General features: G+C 39.5%; 1 protein-coding gene across 1 annotated transcript; it reads right to left on the bottom strand.

Annotated features, from left to right (window-relative positions):
- Positions 1-3,064: 3,064 nt before the first annotated feature.
- On the bottom strand, positions 3,065-15,817 carry kcnq1.1 (potassium voltage-gated channel, KQT-like subfamily, member 1.1). The gene is made up of 18 exons (XM_067249266.1): positions 15,444-15,817; positions 12,287-12,377; positions 9,433-9,559; positions 9,231-9,309; positions 8,709-8,805; positions 8,169-8,309; positions 7,507-7,617; positions 7,187-7,282; positions 6,969-7,085; positions 6,471-6,609; positions 6,014-6,034; positions 5,586-5,642; positions 5,175-5,307; positions 4,359-4,434; positions 4,079-4,173; positions 3,888-3,934; positions 3,603-3,664; positions 3,065-3,325 (listed from the first exon to the last, which is right to left on the bottom strand). Exons 1-18 carry the CDS (start codon positions 15,815-15,817, stop codon positions 3,065-3,067), a joined length of 2,124 nt encoding a protein of 707 aa, XP_067105367.1.
- Between the last annotated feature and the right edge of the window lie 10,604 nt (positions 15,818-26,421).

Here is a 26,421-nt window from a genome sequence, read left to right as displayed (position 1 = left end):
GAGATGGTAATATATTTTTGTCCAATTGTATCACGTGAAAAAACGGATTAAAAACATCTGCTATAGCTTTTTATATTATATCATGTTTATTATTTAGGTTTAAATAATTTTGAAAACATGAAAACCAAGATAGCCTAATGGGTATCTAAATGGTTAATTGGTCATGCTCCACGAGCTATGCGTGCGCCACTGCGGCCGTCACGTCAAACCACTGTATATATTTAGTTGAACAATGTCATGAATTACAAAAGACAAAACTTCGTATGGCAGTTGAACTCATTGATACTTTTCGACTCCGTGGACCAGGGGTTATGCGTGAAGGAATAAGCATTTTACACACATGAATGCAATCAAGATTCCTGTGCCTCTGAAATGCGTTTACATTCGGCAGTTAAAGGCAATGGATCATCACGGCTGTGCTTCAGAAAAACAAGCAACTACACATAAATACATCCCCTTTCCACCAATTCACCAGGTGACAAACAGAAAATATCGCTTTCAAGTCCAGAAACAAATAGAAAGGTTTTATTTACATATTAGACTAGCTGCACGAAGTAAAACATTACACATGGTAAAATGTATATGAAATAGCCTAGACAATGCTGTCAATTAGACTACTGACACACAAATATGATAAAAACATTAGGCATATGTTATTAATGAAATACATACTAATATTTCCTTCAACAGCGTGCGGTTTACCATACTTTAACGCATGTATTTCCATGATTTATGAAAGTAAAGCAACACACGTGATCTAAACACAACTCCAAACAAAAGTGGCCATCTGGCATCAGCCCCACGACAGGCAACAATGGCGAAAAGGGAAGAGTGTGCCATCTATTTCACCTGCAAATTAGGCTTTGTGGCTAATTTAAGTCTCTTTCTCCTCCCTCTCCTCCCCCTCCTCCCCTTCCTCCCCCTCCTCCCCCTCCTCAACCAATTTCTGTTTATTCCTTGCACACTTTTCATAGTCAAATTAGCAACATGGTCCGAAGAAGTATATCTTTAAAATATATAAATAATATTGTCTGTATTCTTCAGACTGTATTATTTGCCGACATTTGCCGACAAGAAAAGCAATGTGAGTATATAGTCTTCTAATTCTTCCACCCAGTCTATTTTACCTCCATAATTCCCAAAACCAGATGGTCAATATTGGGGACCTGGATGGGGGTATCCATTTTTAATCTGTTGTGAATCCGTCCCAGGGGTCCACTGTTACCACTCACCACTGCTGTTCCATGTCCCTTAATGATATTAGAGTGGGAAATTGACATACAGACAGCTGTTCAGTATATCATGAAGTTGATTTAATTGAATGGGCTGTTGCATTGGTCCAGTCAATCTGAAAGCTTGACAATGGTTCTGTTTAGGGTTAAGCAATCTTAAAAAGGAGGTTGAGGGGGTTTAGGATTAGCGTTAGGTTTAGGCAACATGTTATGTTAAGAGTTAAGGTTACATGACTAAAGTATGGACAGTGGGACTAAAACTTTATTTTCACTCTTAACTAAGTGAACCTCAAAAAGAGATACTTAATATCTCTTGTATATATGGAACTCAATCCCACGCAGTTCCTTTAACTAGCTTCCTGTACATGATTTCAAAGTAAGATTCAAACTGATCAATATTAGTCAGAGTTCTCTCCTCAAGACCACCTTTATAGCCCAAAAAGTCATCCAAAATCTTTTTAAAGGGGATAATCTAAGCCTCAGGCCTCAGCTGCATCTCAATAGCAACACTTTCTCCCCTCACCCACCTCCAAATATCAACAAAGGGGCCACCACACTTACACACTTTTGGGGGAGGTAGGGGAAGGGGGGGGGGTGTATTGTTGATGGGGGTTATTGTTGCCAACACAGAGGCAGGAGGCAAGGTCCAGATGGTCATCTGGTCTTTTATATGGGAGGCTACTACAACTAAAGGAATGTGAGGACCCCCCATCAGGCTAGCCAAGGATGAGGTCACCATCTGCTGCAGAGGTCACCTGTCCAGAGTCCAGAGACCATGTATTAGCCACCAACCACCAACGCCGTTACCATCCCCAGAAACCAATTTGGTTCGACTAAGTCCAATTAACTATCCCAACCCAATGGTTATAATGGAAGTTTCTCCTAAAGGCAATGGTGGTGACAGTCCAGAACACTGTTGGTTTGTTCTTTGACAGTTTCAGAGATGAGACATTGTAACTTTAAAATTTGGATCGTCTTGTGTGCATTCTAAGGTTTTACTGATGTGACAGAACTTTTTACAAGCAAGAAAGCTGTGAACTCTGTACGTTAGCCACATTAATTTATTTCTAGGGTCCTGCATATTCAAAACATTCATTAAACCTAATATGTATTCATGTCTGAACCAAACCTAAACACTGTAAATTTCTCATTGGTTTTGATTCCATTGACAATTTATCATACAATTGATATAGAATTCCTCTTAAATTATACATACAATTTTTATCATGTGCATACCTTTTACTAATGGCATCAACATTAGAAGCTGATTATTTAACACTGATGACAAAATAATCAAATTGAATATTCAAATACATCTACAGTACATGGTTGGTAGATTCACAATTTAACACTCAATGCTTCAAAATCTCATGTTGTAACTAGATGTATTTTTTAATATAAGGTAAAGCATTTTTATTATGATATGACTGTTTTGGATTGGTATTTAAGATACACTACATGCACAACTCATGATAATAAAATACAATATTTTAAATGATAGACTACTATATAACTTTTCACATTCTCAAAAAGGTCTCAGTATCCCCATTTAGATGGGAGCTGATCAAGGACATTTGTTTTCATTGTGTTGTAAGCATTATGGGGAAGGGGTGTAAAGAGGAAGAGGATGCTGAAACAGGGGCGACCCTAAATGTAGAGTCTGAATAATTACAAACATCTTTTGCCTGTTAATGCCTGTAATGCAGTGACTAAAACTATATGACAACAATAATGCTGAATGTAACATCAAAGTCTTAATCAGACATGTTAAGCACTTTCCAAGGCGGCATGGGAAGGGGTAGGGTAACAGAGGTTTTTGGTATGAATACAGTTTAGCAACTCTCGTCCAGGCTGTGAGTGGAGTCGAGGGGCACGTTGAGGGTAGAGGCAGAGCAAGTGGAGAGCTGGTCATAGCTCGGCAGGCTGTCCTGGCTGGGTAAGTTGGCTCCTTGTGCTCCCCCATCAACATCCTGGGACCTTCTTCTCCTGCCCCCTCCCACCGGTCCTTCCCCTACCACCCCTAGATCCACCTGGCCAAACAGGCGGTTAAGGGACTCAGCTATGCGGTTCAGCGTCTTGTCCATGTGTGTGATCTGATGAGGTACAGTAGGAGAACATCAAATGCAATTTCTAGTTTGTCAGCCAATACAAATGCTGTGACTGCCTTATATTTTTTGTCTGTATAAATAAGTGTCCTGGCATTATTAAACAGTACTGTATACACACTGACTGTACTGTATATTTCGCGAGCTAGCATTTGTTTGCACATATCTCACAAAGAAATGACCTCAAGAAGTTCAAATTTAGGTTACAATAGCACTATGGTCAGACACTGTTTAATGTGGGTTATTGTGTGAATTGTTGTAGTACCTTGTCCTCCATCCTGTTTAGTCTGAAGCCGATTGTATTGGTGCCTTTATCTTTGGCTCTCTCTTTTTATGATAAAAAAAAGGAATATAAAGACAACTCAACAAAAATAAATACTAAAAAAAATTCCACTAATACTAGCACTTACAGTTATGCATTAATGTTTTAGAAAGTTACAAACATCACATTTTCCTGTGTTTAACTATTTTCCCTTTTGAGACCACAGACTTACAAGACAGTTAATCTATTGAATGACAGATTATATTTCAAATTCGGACAGTCCTCTACCTGAACTGGTCTGGAACAGGCTCAGCTTCCCAAGAGACTGGTCCAATCTAAGAGAAAGTCAAATCATTCTAGGATTTGAATGATACATTTTGAAACATGTATGCTTATCCGTAGGTTGTACCCATCCAATCATCCATCCCTTTATCCATAAAAAAAAACTCCCATAGTCACAATAGGACAGGGGAGGTCACCTTCTTTGCAGTTCCTTGATGCGCACCATGAGGTTGAGGTGTCCTTGGGAGTACTGTTCAATTACGTCTCGCACGTCGTAAGGTTTACGTGCTTGCTGAAAGAAAAAAAAAGAAATGCAGTAGCAAAGAAATGCTCTTTGTGCTATTTCACAATCATCATTTTCAAATAGTAAATTGGGTGGCAGAGGGTGAACAGTCTCCTCGACTGTTCACTCTCTGCCACCCAATTTACAATATATAGGAATATTGCAATTAACCTAACCTTACTGATTTCACTTACCTGGAATCTCTTTTTAGCAACAAAGTAGCGCATTCTCTGGATCACACGAATAGCCCTCCTATGAGTGTCCTTCAACCTGCATGAAAAAGTTATATTAGTTAAAACATGTTGCATAACACAACCAGTGTTTCTATTGTAACTTTTTTGTAAGCAATTGTGAAACAATAATAGAGTCTGTTTAAATAGTTGTAATGGCATAGTGCGACAGAAACACCCTGAAAGAGGATGCACCCGAAAACAGAGCGATGGATGAGATTGTTACTGCATTTCCCACAAGCTTCAATTCTCCTATTTAATACTCAACAGAACAGTGTAAAACACTTTTTTAATGTTTTTGTGAAAAAAGAAACGAAGCCCGGAGCTGTACAGACTGTGGTATAACAAATATTAGTGAGAATCTGTGGCCTGTCAGGCCTCATCACCCAGATGGAGTGAGCCAAAAGAGAGAGTCTGGACCTGGGGGAAGAGGTGAGGATGGGAGACTCGGGACAGGGTGAAATCCCCCCTACTAAAGGCAGCCATAGGGAACATGTGATAAGATATAGAGACAGATACAGGGAGAGAATTAGTAAAACTAGAAGGATGACATGGAAGGAAATGTGAGCTGTGTGTTAAGGTCAGACTTTGGGAAGATACTAAGAGAGAGATTTCTAAAAAGAGAAACTAAGGGAGGAAAGTAATTGTGTGAGAGATAGTTTGGTCAATGCATGTTCTGTAATGAAATTAAACTTGCAAACTACATAATAAAAAACTAAACCTAACATGTAGTCGGATACTTGTCAAGTGGCTTCCAGGCTGGGAGTATGGAAGACGTACTGTGATACATGTGTGACTGGGATTAGGTCACTCTCTCTCTCTCCCTCCATCTCAAGGTCATCTGCAAAGCTACTGTTCCTCTGTAGGGGAGGTGGAGACTGCACCTCCAGAAAACCAGGGCGGCTCTTTTTCACTGAAACACATTTACAGTATACAATACATAAGAGTGGATTGAATTATTTTGATTCTATACTCTTCCACTTATAGTTTACCAGGATCATTGTGACAATTAGTTTACTGGATATACTGTATACTGTTTATAAACTGAATGTACACAGTACTATATGTAATTTATTCAGACCAAACATTTTTCAAGAAAATCCTTGTGGTGATTTCTGGTCTCCACATGGGTAGTTAAACAAAGTCACGCACACACACGCGACTCAAAGACTGACTTGTAAGGCGAGTTACCTGGTAATGGTGAGCTGAACTGAATCGAGGACAGGGAGGGCCAGGACTGCTGGTGATCTGGGAGACACAGTAGAATGAGGCTTACAAATACTGAATCATGATGCAATCTTTCTTACATGGCAGCGAATGAGGCACAGATATACAAAGCATGCTGAATGACTGGTGACACCATGACTAATAAGAGTATTAAAAGATTCCTATAATTTTTGTGGTGAATGACTCTTGATAAAAACTATGTTCAGTGGAACCCGAATACTTTACGTCTAAAGTAAGTGAAGTCTATGGTCAAGTGTCGCCTTGGATAGTGAGATGGTAACAGTGACGGTGATTGAACAAGAGAGACAGTGGCAGGCATAGATTGGATGAGGGGACAGTGAGAGTGATTGGACTAGAGGACGTGCAGGAAGTGGACACTAACAGCAGCTCACCACATCCTCCCAGATTATGGGCTCCAGCTAATCACAGGACAGACACAATACACAGTGGACGAGAGAAAACAAATCAAGTCAAAAGTATTTAATCATAGCAGATCAGAAAGAAAAGGAATTATGCTTTTTTAATATTTGATGGCAACAAGCTGAATACCAGTAAATTTAAACAAAAAGGTGACGTTCCATTTTTCCAGAAATATTCTGGAAAAACCTAAATCTAGAGCAGGATGTTTTTGGTCACATGAAATCCTGAACAGAACATTGATCTTGTGTGCTCATCATTATGTGCTTATCAACCACCAATTAAATCGTCTTACATATGCACCAATAGGCCTGGTATCGGGACCAAAGGTAATGTCAGTTAGCAATTCCATTAATACACTGTCTGAGCACACAATGCTTTAGACGTCACACACACACCGACACACACTCTGCACACTGAACATCACTCTACCCGTGCACACAGTGCTGTAGATATCAGAGCTCAGGTCCTTGTTGCTGTCAAACACAGAGTCAAATGTGATGCTGGGGACAGTGGGTGAACCAGGGCCGTAGTCCTTCTCACTGCTCCTCAGCTTCCTCCTCATCTTCGCCTGGTCACAGTACAGGAGCACTTGAATCAAAGGACTTCACCCGTTTTGATCCAAGCTACATTTGGTACATGGCTCATAAATGTATGAACCCCAAAAATTACTGTCTGTAACATTGTAACACTAGAACAGTGTAAAATATCTGTAACTATGATGTATTTATGTTGTTTATCCTTACATCAGTAAACACTATCTGTCAGTGGGTATCATGAAACTGTATTCTATGTGATAAATATTGGACTTCCAAAGCTAAATATTAATAAAAATTAATATGTATTTTAGAACATATTTTTCTCCGATCTGACCGTTTATGTTCCAAAAAGGAACTCAGTAGTAAGTACATAAAACGTGTGAGTACTGACGGTTTTCTTGGGCTTGGGGCTGGACACTGAGGAGCTTTGAAGTGTGAATCTCCTCTTCACAAACATCTTGAAGGTCGCTGAGTCAGGGTTCTCTACAGCGAAGCATCTCCAGCATGTCTGGGACCAACAGAGTCAATGTTGTGGAATGGTCAGAGAGCATTTGGGTTAAGGTGAGGGTTCAACAAAAATGCCCTTTTGATTTATTGTGTCAGTGTTACCTGAATAAGACAGGCAGCAGCAGGGATCTGTCTATTGAAGTGCTTCTGTCTTTGTTTCTGCTGCACCTTCAGGGCAAAGCCAGAACCCAGTATCCCCTGTAAAACACAAATGTTTTTTTGATATGCAAATAAGCATATACATAAATGCAAATTCAATGAATATGTAAATTACAGTATTGTTTCTCAAACCAAGTACCACCTTTGATTGAACAAACCCTCAAAGCACCACCTACAAGTTGCCATTTCACAAAAGCATCATAATTACCAAAGACCACTAGTTTGACTGTTTAAAGAATTCCACTAAAAATGATAGTACATACAGCAGGTAAGGCAAAAAAGGATATGGCAAACACTGAGAAGCAGGATGCTATGGTCTTGCCAATCCAGGTTTGAGGCACTTTGTCGCCATAGCCTATTGTGGTGACCGTCACCTAGATGGACAGCACACAATACAGTATGTAAGGTACATCTTGAAACACACATAGTTTACACATAAACCCATGGCAGAGATATACAAACCATTGGCATTGTAGTAGTGATCATTGAATTGCATACAGAATTGATTTAACAAGAAACAGTCTGGTACAGACTCCACCTCATCACATGTTATCTTGTTTCTCACATTGCCATGAAATAGGGCAACATGGGGGGCAAAAAGTCAAGGATGGGTTTCCTGTCATATGAGGAGGCCATCAAGACAGGTAAAAGCATGGGTTAGCTAAAATCCATACCCACATAGCGTTAGCTAACTACTAGTCTGGCTTTCAGAAACATTAGCTCGCTAGCTGCCCACCTGACTGACGGGTTGTATAGCCAGCTAACTTTAGTTGTGGCTGACTGACAAGGTTTTTCAGCTTGTTGTTATTAATTAAAAATAAGGAAATGCACAAGAAAAAGCACCTTCTGTCTCTACTACGGGCACAGCACAAGTACGGTACATTTAAACACAAACACATGCATGCGCACATGTAGAGCTACTTACCACCCCCCACCACAGAGCATCAGCGTAGCTCCCAAACTCTGTGACACCATTGCTGTCAACAGCATCCTTTTCTGCCAGGTATACAAAGTAAGAAGAGAAGATCAGGCCCAAGAAGCCTATATACAAGGTGGTGATCAGCTCCTGAAAATACACACACACACCCAGACAAAAATGACAAAACAACAAATGTTCACATTTCTCAACAGAGTATATAGCAAACAGGTTCTGTTGAGGAATGACCAGATTGACCCTACGATTATACTTCTGTTTATTTTATGTTTTTAAAAGGTTTAAGATAGATGAGCACTGGACATACTGTGATCATAACTCGTTTTTGATGCCTTACATAAGTACAATGATAAGAAAAACCTTAAGAATGTTTGATTAGAATGGTGTGGCGTAGGTAAAACTGTGTAAGCTGTTGTTATTAGTAAGAAAGAACAGTAATTGAGGATATGATCTCAGAAACACATCCTTCCATGGCCGAAAGGCAAGGCCCTTCAGGTGAATGCTGTTGTACAGTGGGAGTGGGTGTTCTACCTGACGATGAATGAAGACCACGGAGCCCAGCAAGCGCCACGTTCCCCCCTGGCGGTCCACATGGAGCATCCGTAAGATCTGCAGGAAGCGGATGCCCCTGGACAAACACACTCTCTCAGTATGACACACGCACAACCACACATTTCTACTCATGTAGTAACAGTATGAAGTCATGGGCATACTGTCAATTTACCAAGCTTGTATCATCCCAGGAATCCCTCATCATACCCTAGGCATACAGGATATCCCTGTGGACATACTGTGTATGCCTGTTCAACGTGTAGACTACACCATTAAACACAGAGACAATGCTAAACTGTTATGTTGTGTACAGGCATATGAATGTACACACAGACACACACACACATACACTTACACACTAAGAATAGCTATTGATTATCTATCAGTCAACTAAATTGTTGCTTCTTTTCAGGGATAAGTAACAGACACGTTCTGGAGTAGCAGACACGCTCTGGATAAGAGTGTCTGCTAAATGACTAAATGTAAATGTAAAAGCCTCACCTAACTGCAGATGTTGCAAAAACCTGACCCTTGGAACCCACTGCCAGCACAATGATAGAGGCAGCAACTACAATGAGGTCTAAATAGAGACAAAGAGGGGGCAGTTGTGAGAACAGCAACAAAAAACTGTAATTTTCAAAACATTTGTGAAATACAAGCAATGCTTCTATAAATGTGTGTGTGCAGGTGTGTGTGTGCTCACCAATGATGGAAATCGGTTTCCTGGCAAAGCGCAGCCTGCCCAAGATCCCCACATATTTACTGCGGCATCCTGCTGACCAGAGGCGTATTACATACTCTGTACCAAAAAACACTACCAGCACAATCTCCTGTGACAGGGAAAAGGGATAGAAAAGGGCAAGAAAGAGGGAGGATTTGAGTATGTGTGTGGGAGAGAAAGGAAGACACAGAGAGCATGTGTGTGAGTAAGAGGGAGAGTGAAAGAGAGAGAGATGAGATTTAAATCACAGACTATCAAACAGCGTATTAGAAGAGTACCGAACACCTAACAATAAATGACAGTAAAGCCAGAAAGTCTGTTAGTACGGTATTTAATTTAAGTTCCTAGGTTGAAATCGTATACAAAACGGTCCCCAAAACAATAAAACAAATGTTTATTTTCGAGGATTCTTTACTTTCTCAAAACTCACAGTAAATTGCTCAATAAATCCTAATTCATTAGAAGCTAATGAAATTACAAACCAACTCACTAACTCAGTTTGCTGCATGATGGATTACTACAGTACATATGGATTACTATATAATAAGACAAACAAATATATGTAATATCAAAAGCACAAAAAAGGTGTGTCATAAATTTCAGTACCACATGATTTCCCATGGTAGTTTGTTTACCGTAATCTACTATTTCCCTTGAGCCCAATGAAGTGAAAGTACATTTCATGTACTTTCATTACACTCATGACTCTGATGCATGTACTGACTAATGAATGGCAGTAAGATAGAGAACAAGTGCTCTAAAATCTGTTACTTATCCCTGAAAAGAAGTAACAATTTAGTTGACTGATAGATAATCAATACCTATTTCAACTGGCTTTTAACAATGACAGATTGATGAGATCTAATTAGCAGTGGTGCTTATTGGGAGTGGCAATGTGAGTTAAGTCTGTTTATGGACTACATTTTAATCACCAAATGTAATCTCTCTGACAAACAAAACAAATGAAATAAACGACAAAAGGGAGGAAAAACATATACTGTATAGAATATGCTAAACAATACAGTCACAAAATTACAGATGAAGGGGATATCGAGAATAGTAGTTGAGTCAGTTAGAAGTCAAACTAATTATAACCCAAAAGGAGCAACACGTTTAAGGAACTGTACATCCCAGCACCAAATATGACAGCAAAACATCCTATCACAGGCAAGCACAGGGTCCTCCTTGTCAGCCTAGAGAAGAAGAGAGCAGACTTAAATGATTAACATTGCGTGCAATGTGATGCAAGATAGACAAAGAGGTCCTACTGTGGGGGAAGGTAGGTGGAGAGGATAGGAGGTTTAGAGCAAAGGTCAAAGTTTACAAAGAGGGCCTATTCAAACAAATCTTCAAAAACTTGTAAACAAAAACAAAACAGATTCCTCTACTGCGTGGGGATAGATACTGGATAGAATCATTTTTTTGTTGTTGAATTTTCAAGGGGAAAAAATGCAGCTTTTAAAAAGAAACCCCCAAAAACCTCACACACAGACACACTTATTTGCTCTGTGCTGTTCCTCTTGTTGAGACACAAAGGGGAACACCTGTCAGGGCACCACTTAATCCCAAACTCTGGGCATACAGAGAGGCCCTGAAAGGCCCCTGCAAATCCCATCCCTCTAGGCGCAGATTAATATGTGATTCCAAGCATCAACGAAAAAAGGCCTGCATAGTTTAATCCCATTATTCACTGGCCGAGTCACTCTTTGACCTCACATGTGCCCTTGTGCCGCCACACTCCAGACCCACCCTCCAGCCACCCTTAATCTTTCTTTTCTACTTTTTTACTTCTACCTTTAAGGATAGAGTCCCTCTATTCTCTTCTTTATCCCTGCTCCTTTGACTGCAAAAAAAGCTGATCTGTGACCAAAGCATTGACATGGAGGATCTACTTAACTCAACAGCTGGTGCCTATGGGGTTAAATTGAGAATTTGGGGTTGGACAGGCTAGTATTTATAGATGGATTGAGGTTGGGATATGCAAATAAAACGTGGAGGAGTTTGTGGTGTTGGTGTTAATAAAATTACTACTAGCTAGGGTTGATTTTTATCTGAGCCTAAAATAAACTTCCTGCTCTTCCAAAACATGTGATGCAATACGCATAAAGTGTGAATAAATGAGAGAGAAAAATTTACACCAAAAAATTAAGTGTACATGAAACCCAAATAAACTGCAGACCGTTACTTATTCATAAGAATAACGCTATACTCACAGAACTGAAATTATTATGTAGTGCCATCAGTCAAAGTGAGGGCTAAGTTCATCTGTACAAAGTTATGATTCTAGAGTTGTTTTGGGTTATGAATGGAATTACATGGCTTAACATTGTTGTTGGTTTCCAACATATACTGTATATTAGTGAGGGAAATTGAGTTACACATGGCCATCCAAAAGTGCAAAGTGTAAAATGGTGAACTATCTCCCCCTGCTGGAGAATGTGTCCATAAAATAAGCTCAGACAATCAACAGTGGAAAATGCTCGAGTTTTGCTTCCCGTTAACTGACCTTCTACCTATCTCAAAGGGTACGTGTCATTGTGTGTCTTTTGGATCTCTGTTTTCCCTCTTAACTCAGTAAATATAATATGTTATGTTATGGGAGGGTTTGTCTTCTATCATAATGATGTACAGTATGTATTGTAGGAGCAAAATTTTTTTTACTTCAACGCCATCTTGTGGCATGCTCAAAGGACATCTGTTGTATCAACTTCAAGTTTTGAGTTCCGCTGATAAAATGTTTAGAGAATGTATATTAGCCCATGTCGGTAGAGACCAGGCACATAAAGCAAATGCTTTTCACAAGGATCAAACAATCCTCCATCTTAAATATACTCACCACGAAGAAGAGAGTTTCGTGGGCCAAGGCCTGGTATTGGTCTATGGTGGATAGAACACTTAGTATTAGACAGGCCAGGACTATGAGGAACCTGCAGAATGAGAAGAACACCAACATATATTTAAATCTACAATCCCTATAGTCACTGACATAGACTATTATAGTCAGAACAGATGGTGAGAATAGACTGTACAGTCTACATCAAATAATATAAATGTTCCACTAAAGATTATTTAAACTTTCAGTGATAATCAGTTGGGACATCAAAACAACTATTTATATTCAAAGATGATGCTTGACCACTGGTTGTGTACTGTATTTAAAATAGTAGTACAGTTTTGAATATCAATATACAGTGAACACACACAATTGCACATATACAGTACAAGAATGGGTCCACAAGCTATACATACAGTACCCACACGCTAGCAAAAGTAACCAGCTGGTTTGACTGACCTCCACGCACAATCAAGAGGGTGTTTGTTGGGGGGGGGGTTGACATTGAGAAAGAACAAATGTGTCAGTATCTTCATTCCCTTACAAGGTCAAAGGCAACGTTTCCGACTGCACCAACAATAAGAGCGCTGTAGTCCCTCGAACAGCTTAAGATAAAGTCATATTCTTTTACAGAGATAAGGTTGCACTCTACTGCATTGCTAACCAGACACAGCCTACCTATGACATAAACATTTATATCTGTCCTCCCCTTTACAGTTTGTCAGACTTACTTACTGTACGGAAACCCTTTCAGATGGTTATTCACCAGATTAGTCAAAAGTCTACATACTGCATTGAAGCACACAGGATGGAACCTTAAAAGTTTTTTTTCTGTATTTTGGGGCCCAAGTGTATTTGTCTCATTGTATTTCTCGTAATTTGGTTTTGACCCCAAGTAGAAAGTAGATCCTTGGATTAGCAATTCTCTGTATATCACAACAATACTCATTGCTATTTATGTTACAAAACCATACTTTTGTCCAAAAGGGAAGGGTTTCAGTCTACGGTCAGTGCTTGTTCCATGAAAGCTCTTCATACTTCTAACCCTAACCCAACATACCACTTTCGTAAATCAAATCTCCAATTTTTATAAGAAAAGTGGTGAAGGCCCATGTATAATAAAAATGCCAACTGGTGCTAGGTAATAGGGCCCTTAACATAAATAAAAAAGCAATAACTGTAGTATCTAATGCACACTGAAAAATGCAATATTAAATATGAAAACAACTGACAGCATAACTGCAAATCTGTTTACCATAGCAGTTACAGACCATTTAGTTTTTGTCATTATTTAGTATGGGAAACAACTGCTTTCCCTTGTGGGGCATAGCCATAATATAACTAGCTTTACAGGCAACTATGTGGTTGGCACACAATATGAGGGGAACCTTAGTTTTTTAGTTACTTCATTGATTCTGATACATAGTTCCTATAGTAGTAGTCATAACCTTTGTAGCTATTACAGTAATAGCATGTCATATATAAAAGTGCAGTGTATCTGAAATAAAATAAAGAAAAGGGATGTCACTCTTCATGTAAGTTTTATACTAAATGTGAAGAACTTGTGCATGGTGCCAATTTGTAGAGAGGGGCATTGAGAGGGCACATTTTCAGGATTTCCACTGTGGTCATACGCACGCACACACTCACACACTGATAAGGGCCTTTGGTCTCTGAAGCTAACTCTAGGTCAATGATAAGGCTTGGCTCAGACTTGGTTCCCCACGCTGGTCTCTCTCCTGCACACACTAACACAAGGAATGCAACAACTCACTGGGCAGAAAACACATTACTAACCACATCTGACAACTTATTATGGATGTTGGTGAGAGCTGGGACAAATTGCAAACAAAATATTACACCTTATTTATAATATAAATCTATTATACAGGACTTAACTGATATCAAAAACATTGCCTCCATATAACACAGTGGTTCCCAACCCTGGTCCTCAGGGCACCCCTGTCCTGCATAGATGTTTCCCTGCTCCAATACACCTGATTCAAGATGAATGGTCATAAGCAGGCTTCTGCAGAGCTGGATAACAACCCATTCATTTGAATTAGGTGTGTTGGAGCAGGGAAACATCTAAAACATGTAGGACAGGGGTGCCCTGAGAACCAGGGTTGGGAACCACTGATATAACATATACTGTAATGTATGCATGTTTGCAATGCATGTTGTTCTAAACCAGACTAAGATAAGATAACATGTAAGATAACATGCCTTCACAGTGGTCATAATGATCACAGGCATTTGAACTCCAGACCCAACCCCAGGACATCTTCTCCCACACTCCCATGGCAATCTGGAGGTCATAGGGTAGCAGAGCCAGACAAGGACTAGGCCTACTCCTCTGAAAGCAGCCTGGCAGCCAACTTTAGCTGGCCACTATCAGTTCCAGTGATAGCACACAGTACTACACATGGAAGAGGGTGGGATGAGAGAGGTCCTCATTCTGCACATTCCTGAGCCACAGACAAGAAGGCCCTATCCTTTCACACTGATACAGTTGATTTTGAGTAATAGTGCTCATACCAATATATGAAGATCAGTTTGGATCTAATATCAACAATCATCTATCAACAATATCTTGTTCTTGATATACCTAATATTGTGTCAGGAACTAATATTCTGCCAGCTCAAAGCAAAGCAAAACCTACTGTAATCTGTGGAAAAGGTGGGCTGCGCATCCATTTGATACAATATTTTGATTAATCCAAGGTAAAGCAAACAAGCAACTGATACATAAATAAATTAAATCAGCTTTGTTTGTTACCCTATAGTCATAAGACTCCTCGAAAGTACTGATTTGAGAACAAATACGGTTTATGCTAAAATATTTGCAAATATTAAACTGTGAAATAACTTTCTCTATATCAGTCTCGAACCACGCACTACAAACAAATGGTATTCACCATTTTATTCAAAAGGTAATTGAGAACAGATTGATAAAAGTTTCCATATGTACCTTTCATTGTTGTGGGGAATTGCTAAATACAACCTATACAGTTTAAGAGATGGCCTAAATTGCAAACGAGTAGACTAGCTTACTTGGCCATAAGGTGGTGTGAAACAGATAGCCTTATGCTCATCAAATTAAGCAATTAACAATGAACAGAAATAACACTAGTAGACTAAGGCTATCGAAAACACTCACACTGTGAAGTGATATACAAAGCATTTCCACCCCGACGGTCGTTCCAGAAAGTTATACACGCGTCCTTGAAGGTATGTGCGGGTGATGACGGGACGGGTTGCGCTATACACAGACATCCGGTGGGTGAGATTCAACTCAGGAAAGTGAGATTGTTGCGGGTGAGAGTCCGTTGTGTGGACGGTGATGCCATCAGTTTGTGTATTATCCTCGGACATTTGGTCTCTTGCTAAAAGATTTCTATTGCAAATGACCCGCCCAGGCTCAAAAGAGATGCCGGTCGCAGCGTCTGTCATCTCTAACTCCGACTGTTTCTTTCCATGTAGTGCCGCGGAAGACCTCCGTGCGTTCCATTTGGTTTGTGTCTTAGATGCCATTCCGTATTATCACTGTTGTCACTGTTTCCAATCAATGTAGGAGGCACGCATTCGTATTCCAAACTGCTGCACTTGATGCAGACGTCAAGAATTGAGCTAAATCCCATTTACACTATTCCTCTACTGAATGTCCTTAGTACAGATTCGGAAAGTAGTAGCAAGTATCTCCACCTGTTGCAGAACTTGTCTATTTGGCTAGAACTTTAGAGGACAGGATAAAAACAGCTTCTTTGGCTATGTACCAACCCCCCCCCCCCCCCTCTCTCTCTCTCTCTCTCTCTCTCTCTCTCTCTCTCTCTCTCTCTCTCTCTCTCTCTCTCTCTCTCTCTCTGTCTTTCTGTCTCTCTCTCTCACTCACTCACTCACTCATATCACACACATATGCACCATAGGCAGCAGCACAAACACTGACATTTTGTCCATTACGTAATAGACATAGGCCTAGTCTAAAAACATTTACTTTCGGAATCCTTTGAATCTCATATACAATTTGTTATCTGGTGGCCAAATAAACATAGGGGAGGGGGATTACAGCATCCTAATAAGAAGGCTGAGCGCTGCTGTGAATGTTTCATTGTGGAGCTCTCTAATGACCTTGACAAAAAGGGTTGTTAACTGGACCCATGACGTGCAGCTAGAAATTGAACAATGCTCAAGTGATGACAGATTCTGTTGTCAGATGGCCATTAGCCTACCTGCGGGGCTATGCTTGTGGTTCAGCTATGTCAGTCACTTCAGGTGAGTTCCCGTCAGTAGACTCAGAAGGCATACTATTGTTGAAGGTCTACCATTCTAACACAACTGGTGTCCCATTGCCTACTTGTGAAAATACGATGTCCCACATCAAGTAGGCTAGCCTACTTTTAGACATAGCCTTCAGCGTTTTAGGTCTATGCAATGCTAACACACTATTTACAGTAATGTATTTTCTTCACAGTTGGTTTTATCATAGGATAAATATTATAGAAAATCCCTGCTGGCTACCCCTGGTTCCTCAGAGTCTATTGATAAAGGCAGATGGTGTGGAGGACCAACCCGTTGAACCAAAAATTAAAATGGGTGGATCACCACTCAAATACGTAGTCTAGCCTAGTGTTTGCAATTGTATAACACCACTGAGCATGCAGTGGGCTACAGGTTGTAGGCTTGACCAAACGTCTTGATGTTTGGGTCTCCATAACATGCCCATTTCAGCCCACAGGAGATATCAAGGCTGCGACTAGTTAGTGTATTTTGGAGGCTGGCCAGTTGGTATGTGGAAATACACAAAATTCAGGAGACCAATGTTTTCCGGTTTCGGGTGAGCCAGCGTATTCGGTAGCCTCTGTGTAGTCTCAGGGTCCAGAAAAGAGGCCATGCAGTCAAATCAAATCAAATTTATTTGTATAGCCCTTTTTACACGCAAGCATGTCACAGAGGGCTTCACATACGCCCATAGAACTGCCCCTCAACCAACCTAAACCCTCAAGGAAGACAAGGAAAGAAAGAAAAAGAAGAGAAAAACTCCCAACAGGAGAAAAAATGGAAGAAACCTTGGGAGGAGCAATTCAGAGAGGGATCCCCTGCTCCAGAGACGGTTGGTGAGAGAGAGGAGCAGAACACAGGTTAAACATAGTCATACAGTGTCAATGGGTTTTGAAACACCAAAATCCATTGTTCAATTTTATAGATGTAGGACAGGACCGGGAGACTCGCGACCAGGTCCAGCGTTGGCTGACCGACGACCAGGCAGGTGCTGACAGCTCAAACCCCCCACACCACAAGGGTGTGGGGGGTTTGCCCAGATGGGGCAATGTGAACAGTCGAAGCTGAACAGTCAGATTAGTGTTCTGGGGATCTGAGCGGTAGGAGAAGAGGAGTCAAAGGATCCTTTTTTACACCATTTTAACCAACTGGGTTTTTGTTTTTTTCCACAGTATGTAGGCTTTCATGCTTGACTATTAAACATTGTTGGTAATGAGAACTTCCATATTTTCTGAAACTCAACAGTGTGCATTTCTAAAAAAGACACCAGATGGCAGGCTTTCATTTGTTCAGAGGTCTATTTTTGAAACGGTCCTACAATTGTTGACAACAAATTAAGATTTGGCATAGCTTCTGTAAAGGAGCTTTGCACATAATCTGTTTTTAATTATTTTAATCATATACATTTGGACATCTGTAGGAATGACACGGTTGCTAGGTTAAGTAATTTAAGGCCAATAGCTTTGTTTGATGTGAGTCCCCTTCACCCTTCAATCTTGGTATTTAGTTTGAGTAATCAGAAATTATGAAATATAGAAATTATCCAACAAGGTAAAAAAACTACTGGAATCAACATAAACATGTTTACTGTTTTCTAAAACATTTAATGGTTTTCTATGCAATTAAAGTGTGGGTAATGTTATTGAAAAGCACTTTTTGTCACAGTTGATGTAATAAACTGAACATCCTGATAGCAACCAATAAATCTAAAGGTTTGATAGTAAAAAGAGAATCAATCTGATATCCATTGGGGTCGCAGGACTGTAAACACAACCATTCATTAAGGTCGAACAGGCACTTACGATTGGACGGCATTCAGACTGAATTCAATGATTGGACAGGTTACTTGTCTGTCTACCTACCTATATACTGTCAGTACTCAGGCAGCGCGTTCATGTGTTTTGGAGGAGTGGCTTTGGGATATTTTGTTTTCAATCCTTTCGTACTCTTGCGAAAGGATTGTTAGGTTCGCAAAACGTACCTACCCTGCCTTTAAAACCTTATCTAGGGTTATAATTACATTTAGACAAGCTTTCCTTTTAACCACCTGGTGTTTATATGTGCTGTATCAGACATACCACCTTGAAGCCTTTTGTAACATTGCATGCAAAAAAGGCTATACAAATAAAATTTTATTTGATCACTTAATCTGTAGCAACCGTAGAATATTATAAAATCAAAAGAGAAATTCAATCTCTTTTCTGTTAGATGATTTTGTATTACCTCTAGATAGACATAGACAGGTGAATCCAGAGGACAAGTCGTAGCACCAGCTGCAGTGATCTGGGTACTCTTATCGTTATAAGGAAATCAGAATAGCAAATGCTCTGACAGAACTACCAATAAGCTCCCAGGGAGATAAAAGAGGTTTTCTTCCATCAGATAGATATTCAGGGGTGTCTTTGATCTACCAGGTGGATGACTGACCTATTTTGGGGTTCTTTGGAGGAAAAGTGACATTTCATGCCCGCCTTGCGCAAGAAAAAGCCATTGAAATATCTCAAACATGGTGTTACAAAGGTATGTCGGCACTCTACAAGATAGGCATAGAGGAGGACAAGAGAGATACATTTAAGATAGGCATTTCAAAGTACACAATTGAGTACGTTGTGTATCAGGAAATATTATTATGTATTGAGTGTGTTAGATCATATTCAATAAAGTGCTTTGCCTTTCAGTCCCATTTATCCTCTTTGTCTAGTAGAAAGTTTAAATATATTTAAGGTTACATTTATAGCGCTAGCAAGTTATATTATATATTGTACAGAGCTGCTTTTAATGATTAAGTAATGTCACAGTTATGCTGACTTTAAGATCGTAGCCTTCAGGCCCAGTCAAACCTGAATATATCATTATTCCAGGTTGTCTATGGCCACTGTTATCTGATGTCTGGTGATTGGATAAGTAAATACTTGGACTCCCTTTCACAGCCAATACGTAATCATGTAATTATATTAATTTCACAAAAGTAAAAAATCTTTACATAAAAAATAAATAATGACATTCCCTTGCCACACAGGAGGTAACATTTGCTACACAAATATTACTTACATTTATAGATAATTGAACATTTGACCCCATTTGTCCCAATCTCCATCATAGCAATCGAAGATAAAGGCTGATCCTCTTGTTGTCTTTGTGCATAGCAGAGAAACTTGGTCTTGGTGAGTATCAGACATGTTCTGCACTGAAGACGTGCTTTGCATGGGTTTGTGTCGTGTGCTGTGGAGCAGAAGAGGTCTCTCACTGCCATGGCATCTCGCATCGTTGTTCCGTCTGGGGTAGTAGATGAGTAAGATGGAGATAGAGATACAGCATGATGGAGAAAACATGTGACAGTGCAAGAAAGAGAGGGGGGCGTGAATGACAGACCAAGAAGGAGAAAGGGAAATCGAGTCATATTGGCGAGAATGGGATCCAGCATGACAGAGAAGCACAGGATGAAAGGAGGCTGCTACCGGATATTCAGGAAATGAAGAGAGAGATGGATAGAGGGTGGGGGGTGAGTGAAGAAGAGAGAAGGGTGACTCACTATTTTACCGCCGAGATGCTTTTATTCCACACTGCTTCACTAATGGGATCAGTCCCATGAACTACAGTGACTTGGCAGTTTAGCCCAACCTCTGACAAATCTCAGGGCCTTGTGCCCCCTCGCAAACTCACAGATGATCTTCCAGGTTGCTGGAGCGCAATGTTAAATGCTGAAACTTTGCCACATGCACACCAGGTCAATATGTAGGTCAATAGAGGTGGTTGTTGCTAATACAGTTCAATCCTGCCAGTGACACAGTACTGCTGTTGTGATGAAAACGCTATGTTCACTGTTTGCCCTTCAGGACACTTCAAATAAATGCATAGAACATGAAGCACCTTGAGTTTACCTATGGCCATGGATGGCTTTCTGAGGCCAAGGGCCAGGAAACATGTAAATGGTAGCAAATGTGGTTATGGTTCAAGTTTAGGGCTTAATAGAGAAGACATAAAAAAATATTAATAAGATGCCCATAATTTGCGTGTTGCATTTGGGGCATCCTCCCATTGACACCCATTCAAAATTAAACAGCATGTAATTATGTTCACATGTAATTAGGGTTCATGAGTCACAACTCAGCATTTACACAAGACTTTATGGGGCATTATAATAATAATGAGCACGTTCTCTTCTCCAACTATGGGGATTCATTTAATTTTATAAACAAGCTCAGAATGAACAGTTCAGGGAGGTCATCTGTAATAGAGGAGAGTTGGTATTCAAATTGGATCTGCCTTTTTGCTGTTCATTCATTCACAGAAGTCTTTGATGAGCCACTCTGCACAGCAAGACATTCTTGAGGGAACCAGTTTACTCCTCTGTGGGATAAATGCTGTTATGTTTTTGTCATATGTTCAGCATTTTAACAGCACAAAGGCACATGGGGCTCATGTACTGATTATAATCTTTAATATAGTCCATTGAATGTGACCTTTAAGGAATGCAACCAAAGGATTCCTTTCAAGGTAGAGCTCATCAACGTGTCTTCCATGATCAGATGTTTTTGTTTGGCTGACGTTTCCCAAAATTGAAATGCTGCTGGTATTGCTCTGGAATGTAATAAGATGGCTGACTGTTGCAGTCATTTCCTGTGCCATTTCTCAAAATATTTGCACTGAAGCTGAACTGAAGCCCAAGGACACAACATCATTTGGTTTGCACAGCCAGGAATCGAACCAGCAACCTTCTGATCACTAGCCGGATTTCCTAACCGCTCAGCCATCTGACTCCCCCATGACATGCAACATAAACCATGGGTTCAGCTCCAGCTATAACTCATGAATGCATAATTGGTTTAGACACCTTTCAGTTAGTTTTTAGTTATAGTGTTGCTTCCCGCTGCCAGACCTGTAGTGACATAATATCAATGTATGCTCAGCATGGAAACGTATCACTCACTCTCAGGGATTTCACTCTCTTTTTTGAGTCGGTTGAACTTTTCTTGAGTGGCAAGAAATGATATTGTTTTTGTAAATTGGAGGACTGACTGTTTGGGTTGGGAATAAAAGGGACTAAGCGAAAACAATTCCCTCTGCCTGTGTCTGAAAGTCATGCATTGTCTTAATGCAGCTTGAAATTTGAATTCTATATCCAGGAGTTGAAGCTTTCACTGCATATTCTAACCATGAAATCAAGCCAAAATTGGGTGCAGTGAGACTGCAGGGTGAATGCATAGGTGTATATTTAAAAATCCTGATATTAAATGTTATTCTATTCTTTTCTATTCTTTTAAAAATAATATAATTATTATTTCATTTCTCCATGACAGCAACTTGCTTGTAACATAATCTGTGCTGTTCCATGCAGAAGTAGTAAGTACTGTACCTAACGCCCACTTAACACCTTTCCGCGTAATTTTGACTGTCATTATTCACCACTAAGCCTTTCTCACTCCTACACCATTTTACAATTTCTGTACAGTATTTTCCCACAGGCTGACTCATTTATCTTTAACATTTAATTGAATTACTGTACACTGTACACACATGAAACAGGTTGGAGTTGTATTTGACTAAAAAGTACCTTAATTTTCATAAAAAAATCTCCAAATGGATTTTCAATTTCTACGTCTGTTTGTTTAGCTTATGACAAATAATTGACAAAAGTACTAAAGTGTGTTCAGTCTTTATTGTGCTGTGTGAAAAAAATGTTTGCACTGTTGAAGTTTTGTCCTTCCTCTGGGTTAGTTCCAAGGGCACCATCTGGTGAAGGACACTGGGGCCCCAGCAGGCAGTGGCCCATTAAATGAGACATTCCCTATGTTTGTAACTTTGTCATCTGTAGGGGCATTACTAGTAACAGGTTACATAGAAATTATATATAATATTATATATAATATTATATATTAATAAAACACAGAAGTATGTACATATATAAGTATTTTGTCACTAACATTTATACCTGTATTGACCATTGTACCTTAAAAACATTTAGGATCACAATTTTATAATGTAATAACGTGCATGTATTTGCTCTATGAGTATTTTAAATTGTGAGTCTGGATCTTTTAGGCTTTCCTCTAAATGTTGAGTAATATCTTTGTGCTGTCATCTTAATAATCATGGATATGTACCCTGTAATTATCTAGAATACAATCAATGCATGCAGATTAAAGATGGATATTTGTTTTTGTATTGATAATTAGATCAATTAAGAATGTAATTAAATCAAATCTCAAATAAATACCAAATACACATTTGTTAAATACAATTCTAAATGAATATGCCATTGAATAATTCAGTAGGTGAATTTGGGTTATTATGATAATGGACCAGAAATAATTCATAAAGAAAGTGAGTGTAATAAATGTAATTGCACTGTTTCAGCAGATTGTCCTTCAACATTTCTTACCCTCTCTCTTCCTTTCTTGCTCATGAATGTTAGATATTAGTGCAGTCATGTATAGTGGCCTCACAACTGTTTGTCTTTCTTTCGTTAAGCTAAAAAGAAAAAAACTGGAAGGGTGATCAATCCATCAAGAGGGGCAGGACTGAATTGTATGCCAGAGATCTCCAAACAGTGATGACAATGTTTTCGGTTCACTATTGCAAGTTCAAATCAAATTTGACTTGTATAGCCTTTTTTTACACACACGAAAACAAGAAAACAAATGTTTTTGCAATACGAGCACTGGTAATGACCCCACTTATGGCCACAGCCACAGCCACTTACATGTACTCGACTTCTTTGACACAAAATCTCGACTCCATTTCCTCAATTACAACAAGAGTATGGCAGAAATATGACTGACTACATGACACAGCATGCATCATAATGGCTGGTATCAACCATTAACCATTAGCTGATCTTGTGTAAAATCATCTTGTCAAATCAGTGGCCTAGACCTAATTATAAGGAATGGAGTTCTGCAGACAAAATTGATTTATGCAGCTGCAAATCGTCTTGAGAGGAATGTAAGGAATGAAAGAATGAATCAGCATTTACAGAACTCAAGTACAGAAGTAGTTAAAGTACATTGGAACATTCTAAGAACCTCTACATTTGTGTCAGAAACCGTGTCAATAAATATGCCTATGTAATCAGCTTTTTATAGTACCCAACATATTAGAAATATTCTATACTATTCTATAGCCCAACACTATACCTTTTAGTTGAAACCCAACACCAACACTTTCTTCTACACTGAATAAAATGGCGATTCCACCTGCTGCATCCGTTGCCTGGATACTAGTAGATAGCATTCACACAGTATAGCATTCACAGTGCCTCCAGTCTATCCCAGCATCTGGAAACTGTCAACAGCAGGTATCACTGAGAGTGGGAATTACAGTGACAGTTTTGACAAAACAGGGATAACACAAGTACCAACATAAAGGTGCACAACAAAGTCTCCTTGTCATTGGGGATGATGAGAAGTGAAAATCATACTGGGATGCTGGAAGGGCTAATGTGTATGTTTTGAGGGTGTGTGGGAGCGAAGCTTTGTATGAGAATGTATACAGTGTATAATTTTGTTTCAACACATGTGTATAAGCATGTCTGTGCACGCGTGTATGAATAATTAGTCAAGGAAAGGACAGCTTCAGTGACAGATGGTAGATTCACTTAAAATCCCCACATAGATTTTCACGTGGAGAGCTGAGTCTTTGAGCTTATTTTATCAACACCATGACACAGAGGGAGGGATTGAAAAGTTACAATATATTTACTCACCAGAGCCACATTTTCTTTACCCAACTGTTAAATGTATTACTTTTAGGGGCCTACTCTGTCTGAATCTTTAACCCATCTTGTTGTTTTGCTATGATTGTCTTTGCAATTGAAGTGTGAAGTGATGGATTGTTTTTGTAATCCAGAGACAGGATGAGACAAGTCTCAAGGTGTTTTCAATACTCTGTTGGCCAGCCTCCATTCTTTTCTACAGACTTCGAGTCTCTCACAAAAATAGAGGGATAATAAACAGCATTGTTTACTCAGTCTACACAATTATGGGTGAAGCGGATGTGAATACTAAGCTAGAGTTTGAGTGGTCTGTGGTTATTCTTAATAATGCAAGATAGATGAAAGATATCAATTAATGCGCATCCCCAGAGGCTGTGGTCGAGTGCCAGACAGCAGCTATGCACTGAATGGTAGAAGATACCTGGACAGTCAGAATTACATTATTTGCAATAACATCATGGAGCTGTTTCAGTTACTGTATCTAGAATTCACAAGATGATCCAGATGAACCCAAGATACAGGAGACTTGATTCACAGCAGGAACGCAAAGTTTTCAAATGTCATTTTCTCATCCTTATATTAGCTTCAGTATACAGTGTGTGCAGTTATAAACAAACAGTAACCACTGACTGTCCGTGTCAATGATCTGCATCTTAAAAGCATAGAACCTTAATATGTAACAAACAATATGCCTGTATGAGAACTATACCTACACTGCCAGTGTCAGATATTGTTGATAAATCATAGTCTAAAATAAAATATAATTTATTATTTAAATTATTTAATGTCACATTTTATACATAAATTGAGTGAAGGAGACAGCCATGGATGGTCAGAGGGGCATTTACATTATACTTCTGCTTTAGACTTCCCAATACATACATTTCCAACTGTTCAGTTCCACAACTTGCATGAGGTCTGACAGACTTACTACTTAATTCTTGAATGTATGCTTCCAGCAGCTGGGAAAAAAACTCCTTGACCCATATAGAAAGATTTGAGACACAATTTAATTAGGACAGGTCACTGTGTCACAAATATTTCACCTACCTCTGAATTCTGTATTCAAAATAATTCTCCCCAATACCCTTCTACACACAACAGGCAAAGGGATGCTGGGATATTAAGTTACTCTTGTTGGTTGATTGGCATGGCATGACTCTGACTTCATGAATTGATTCCCCATCCCACCCCCATCTGCCCCATCTTAAATGCAAACCCCAGATTGTGACTCTAAAGCTACTGGGCTGGATTTGGAGTCATTATCTTGATAGTTGAAGACTAACTTGACTGCAAAAGCCCATTGCTAATTGAAATAGCTCATTACAAAGTCGAAGTCTATTGGGTGTGCATATGGACTTCACATGCATGTATTTTGTGTGTGTGTGTGTGTGAATGTGTGGTAAATTTACAGACCAATCAACAACACCTCCGACAATGACCTTCCTGTCTTTCAAACTGTCTTGTCTGCTCTTGGTAGATAGATCAATACCGGTACCCACCAGAGGGCCGCAGGGTGGACTATTGCTGGACTTGAGCTATTGTAGTCTATCTATTTTTAGACCAACCTACCTTGCACAACTGTCAACACATTTTGTTGAAAACACCTTCTTGGGGCACGGTCAATTCAGTGTGAATACAAAAATGTGGATGCATAAAGCACTTGTAAGCCCTGATACAAAATAAACACATGTACAAATGTAATCATTCTGACTATGTTATGTTTGCTGATTGAACATGGCTCAAGTATTCAGTCCAGAAGTCTGAAGAGTGGGGATAAGTCATACATATGACACCAGCTCTGCATGAATGTAATCCAATACCTTGGGAATTTTGTCAACTTGAAGTTGCAACTTGAAGTTTGCAATAATGCTTCATTACAGACTAATAGTAAAAATGTTTGCATAATGTGGGCTTTTACATAGTTTATGTGTGGCAGATAAGTAAGGTGTCCTGTTTTCATGCTGTCAAGGACAATTGCAGTTACCCATCTATGCAACATCTTGAAATTCTGTAATGTACTACTGTAGTATATATTACATCAGTAATAGGGAGGGAAATCATAAGAACTCATGCATGCCTTACCCAACTTTTACTTTACCCTTCTTCCTGCAGCTATACCAGTTGGTGAGTAGAGATAGCTGTT

This window comes from Osmerus mordax, chromosome 13 (genome assembly GCF_038355195.1).
Source record: "Osmerus mordax isolate fOsmMor3 chromosome 13, fOsmMor3.pri, whole genome shotgun sequence".
NCBI lineage: Eukaryota > Metazoa > Chordata > Actinopteri > Osmeriformes > Osmeridae > Osmerus > Osmerus mordax.
Note: the sequence above shows the minus strand (reverse complement) of the source record. Positions and strands in the feature narration are given on the sequence as shown.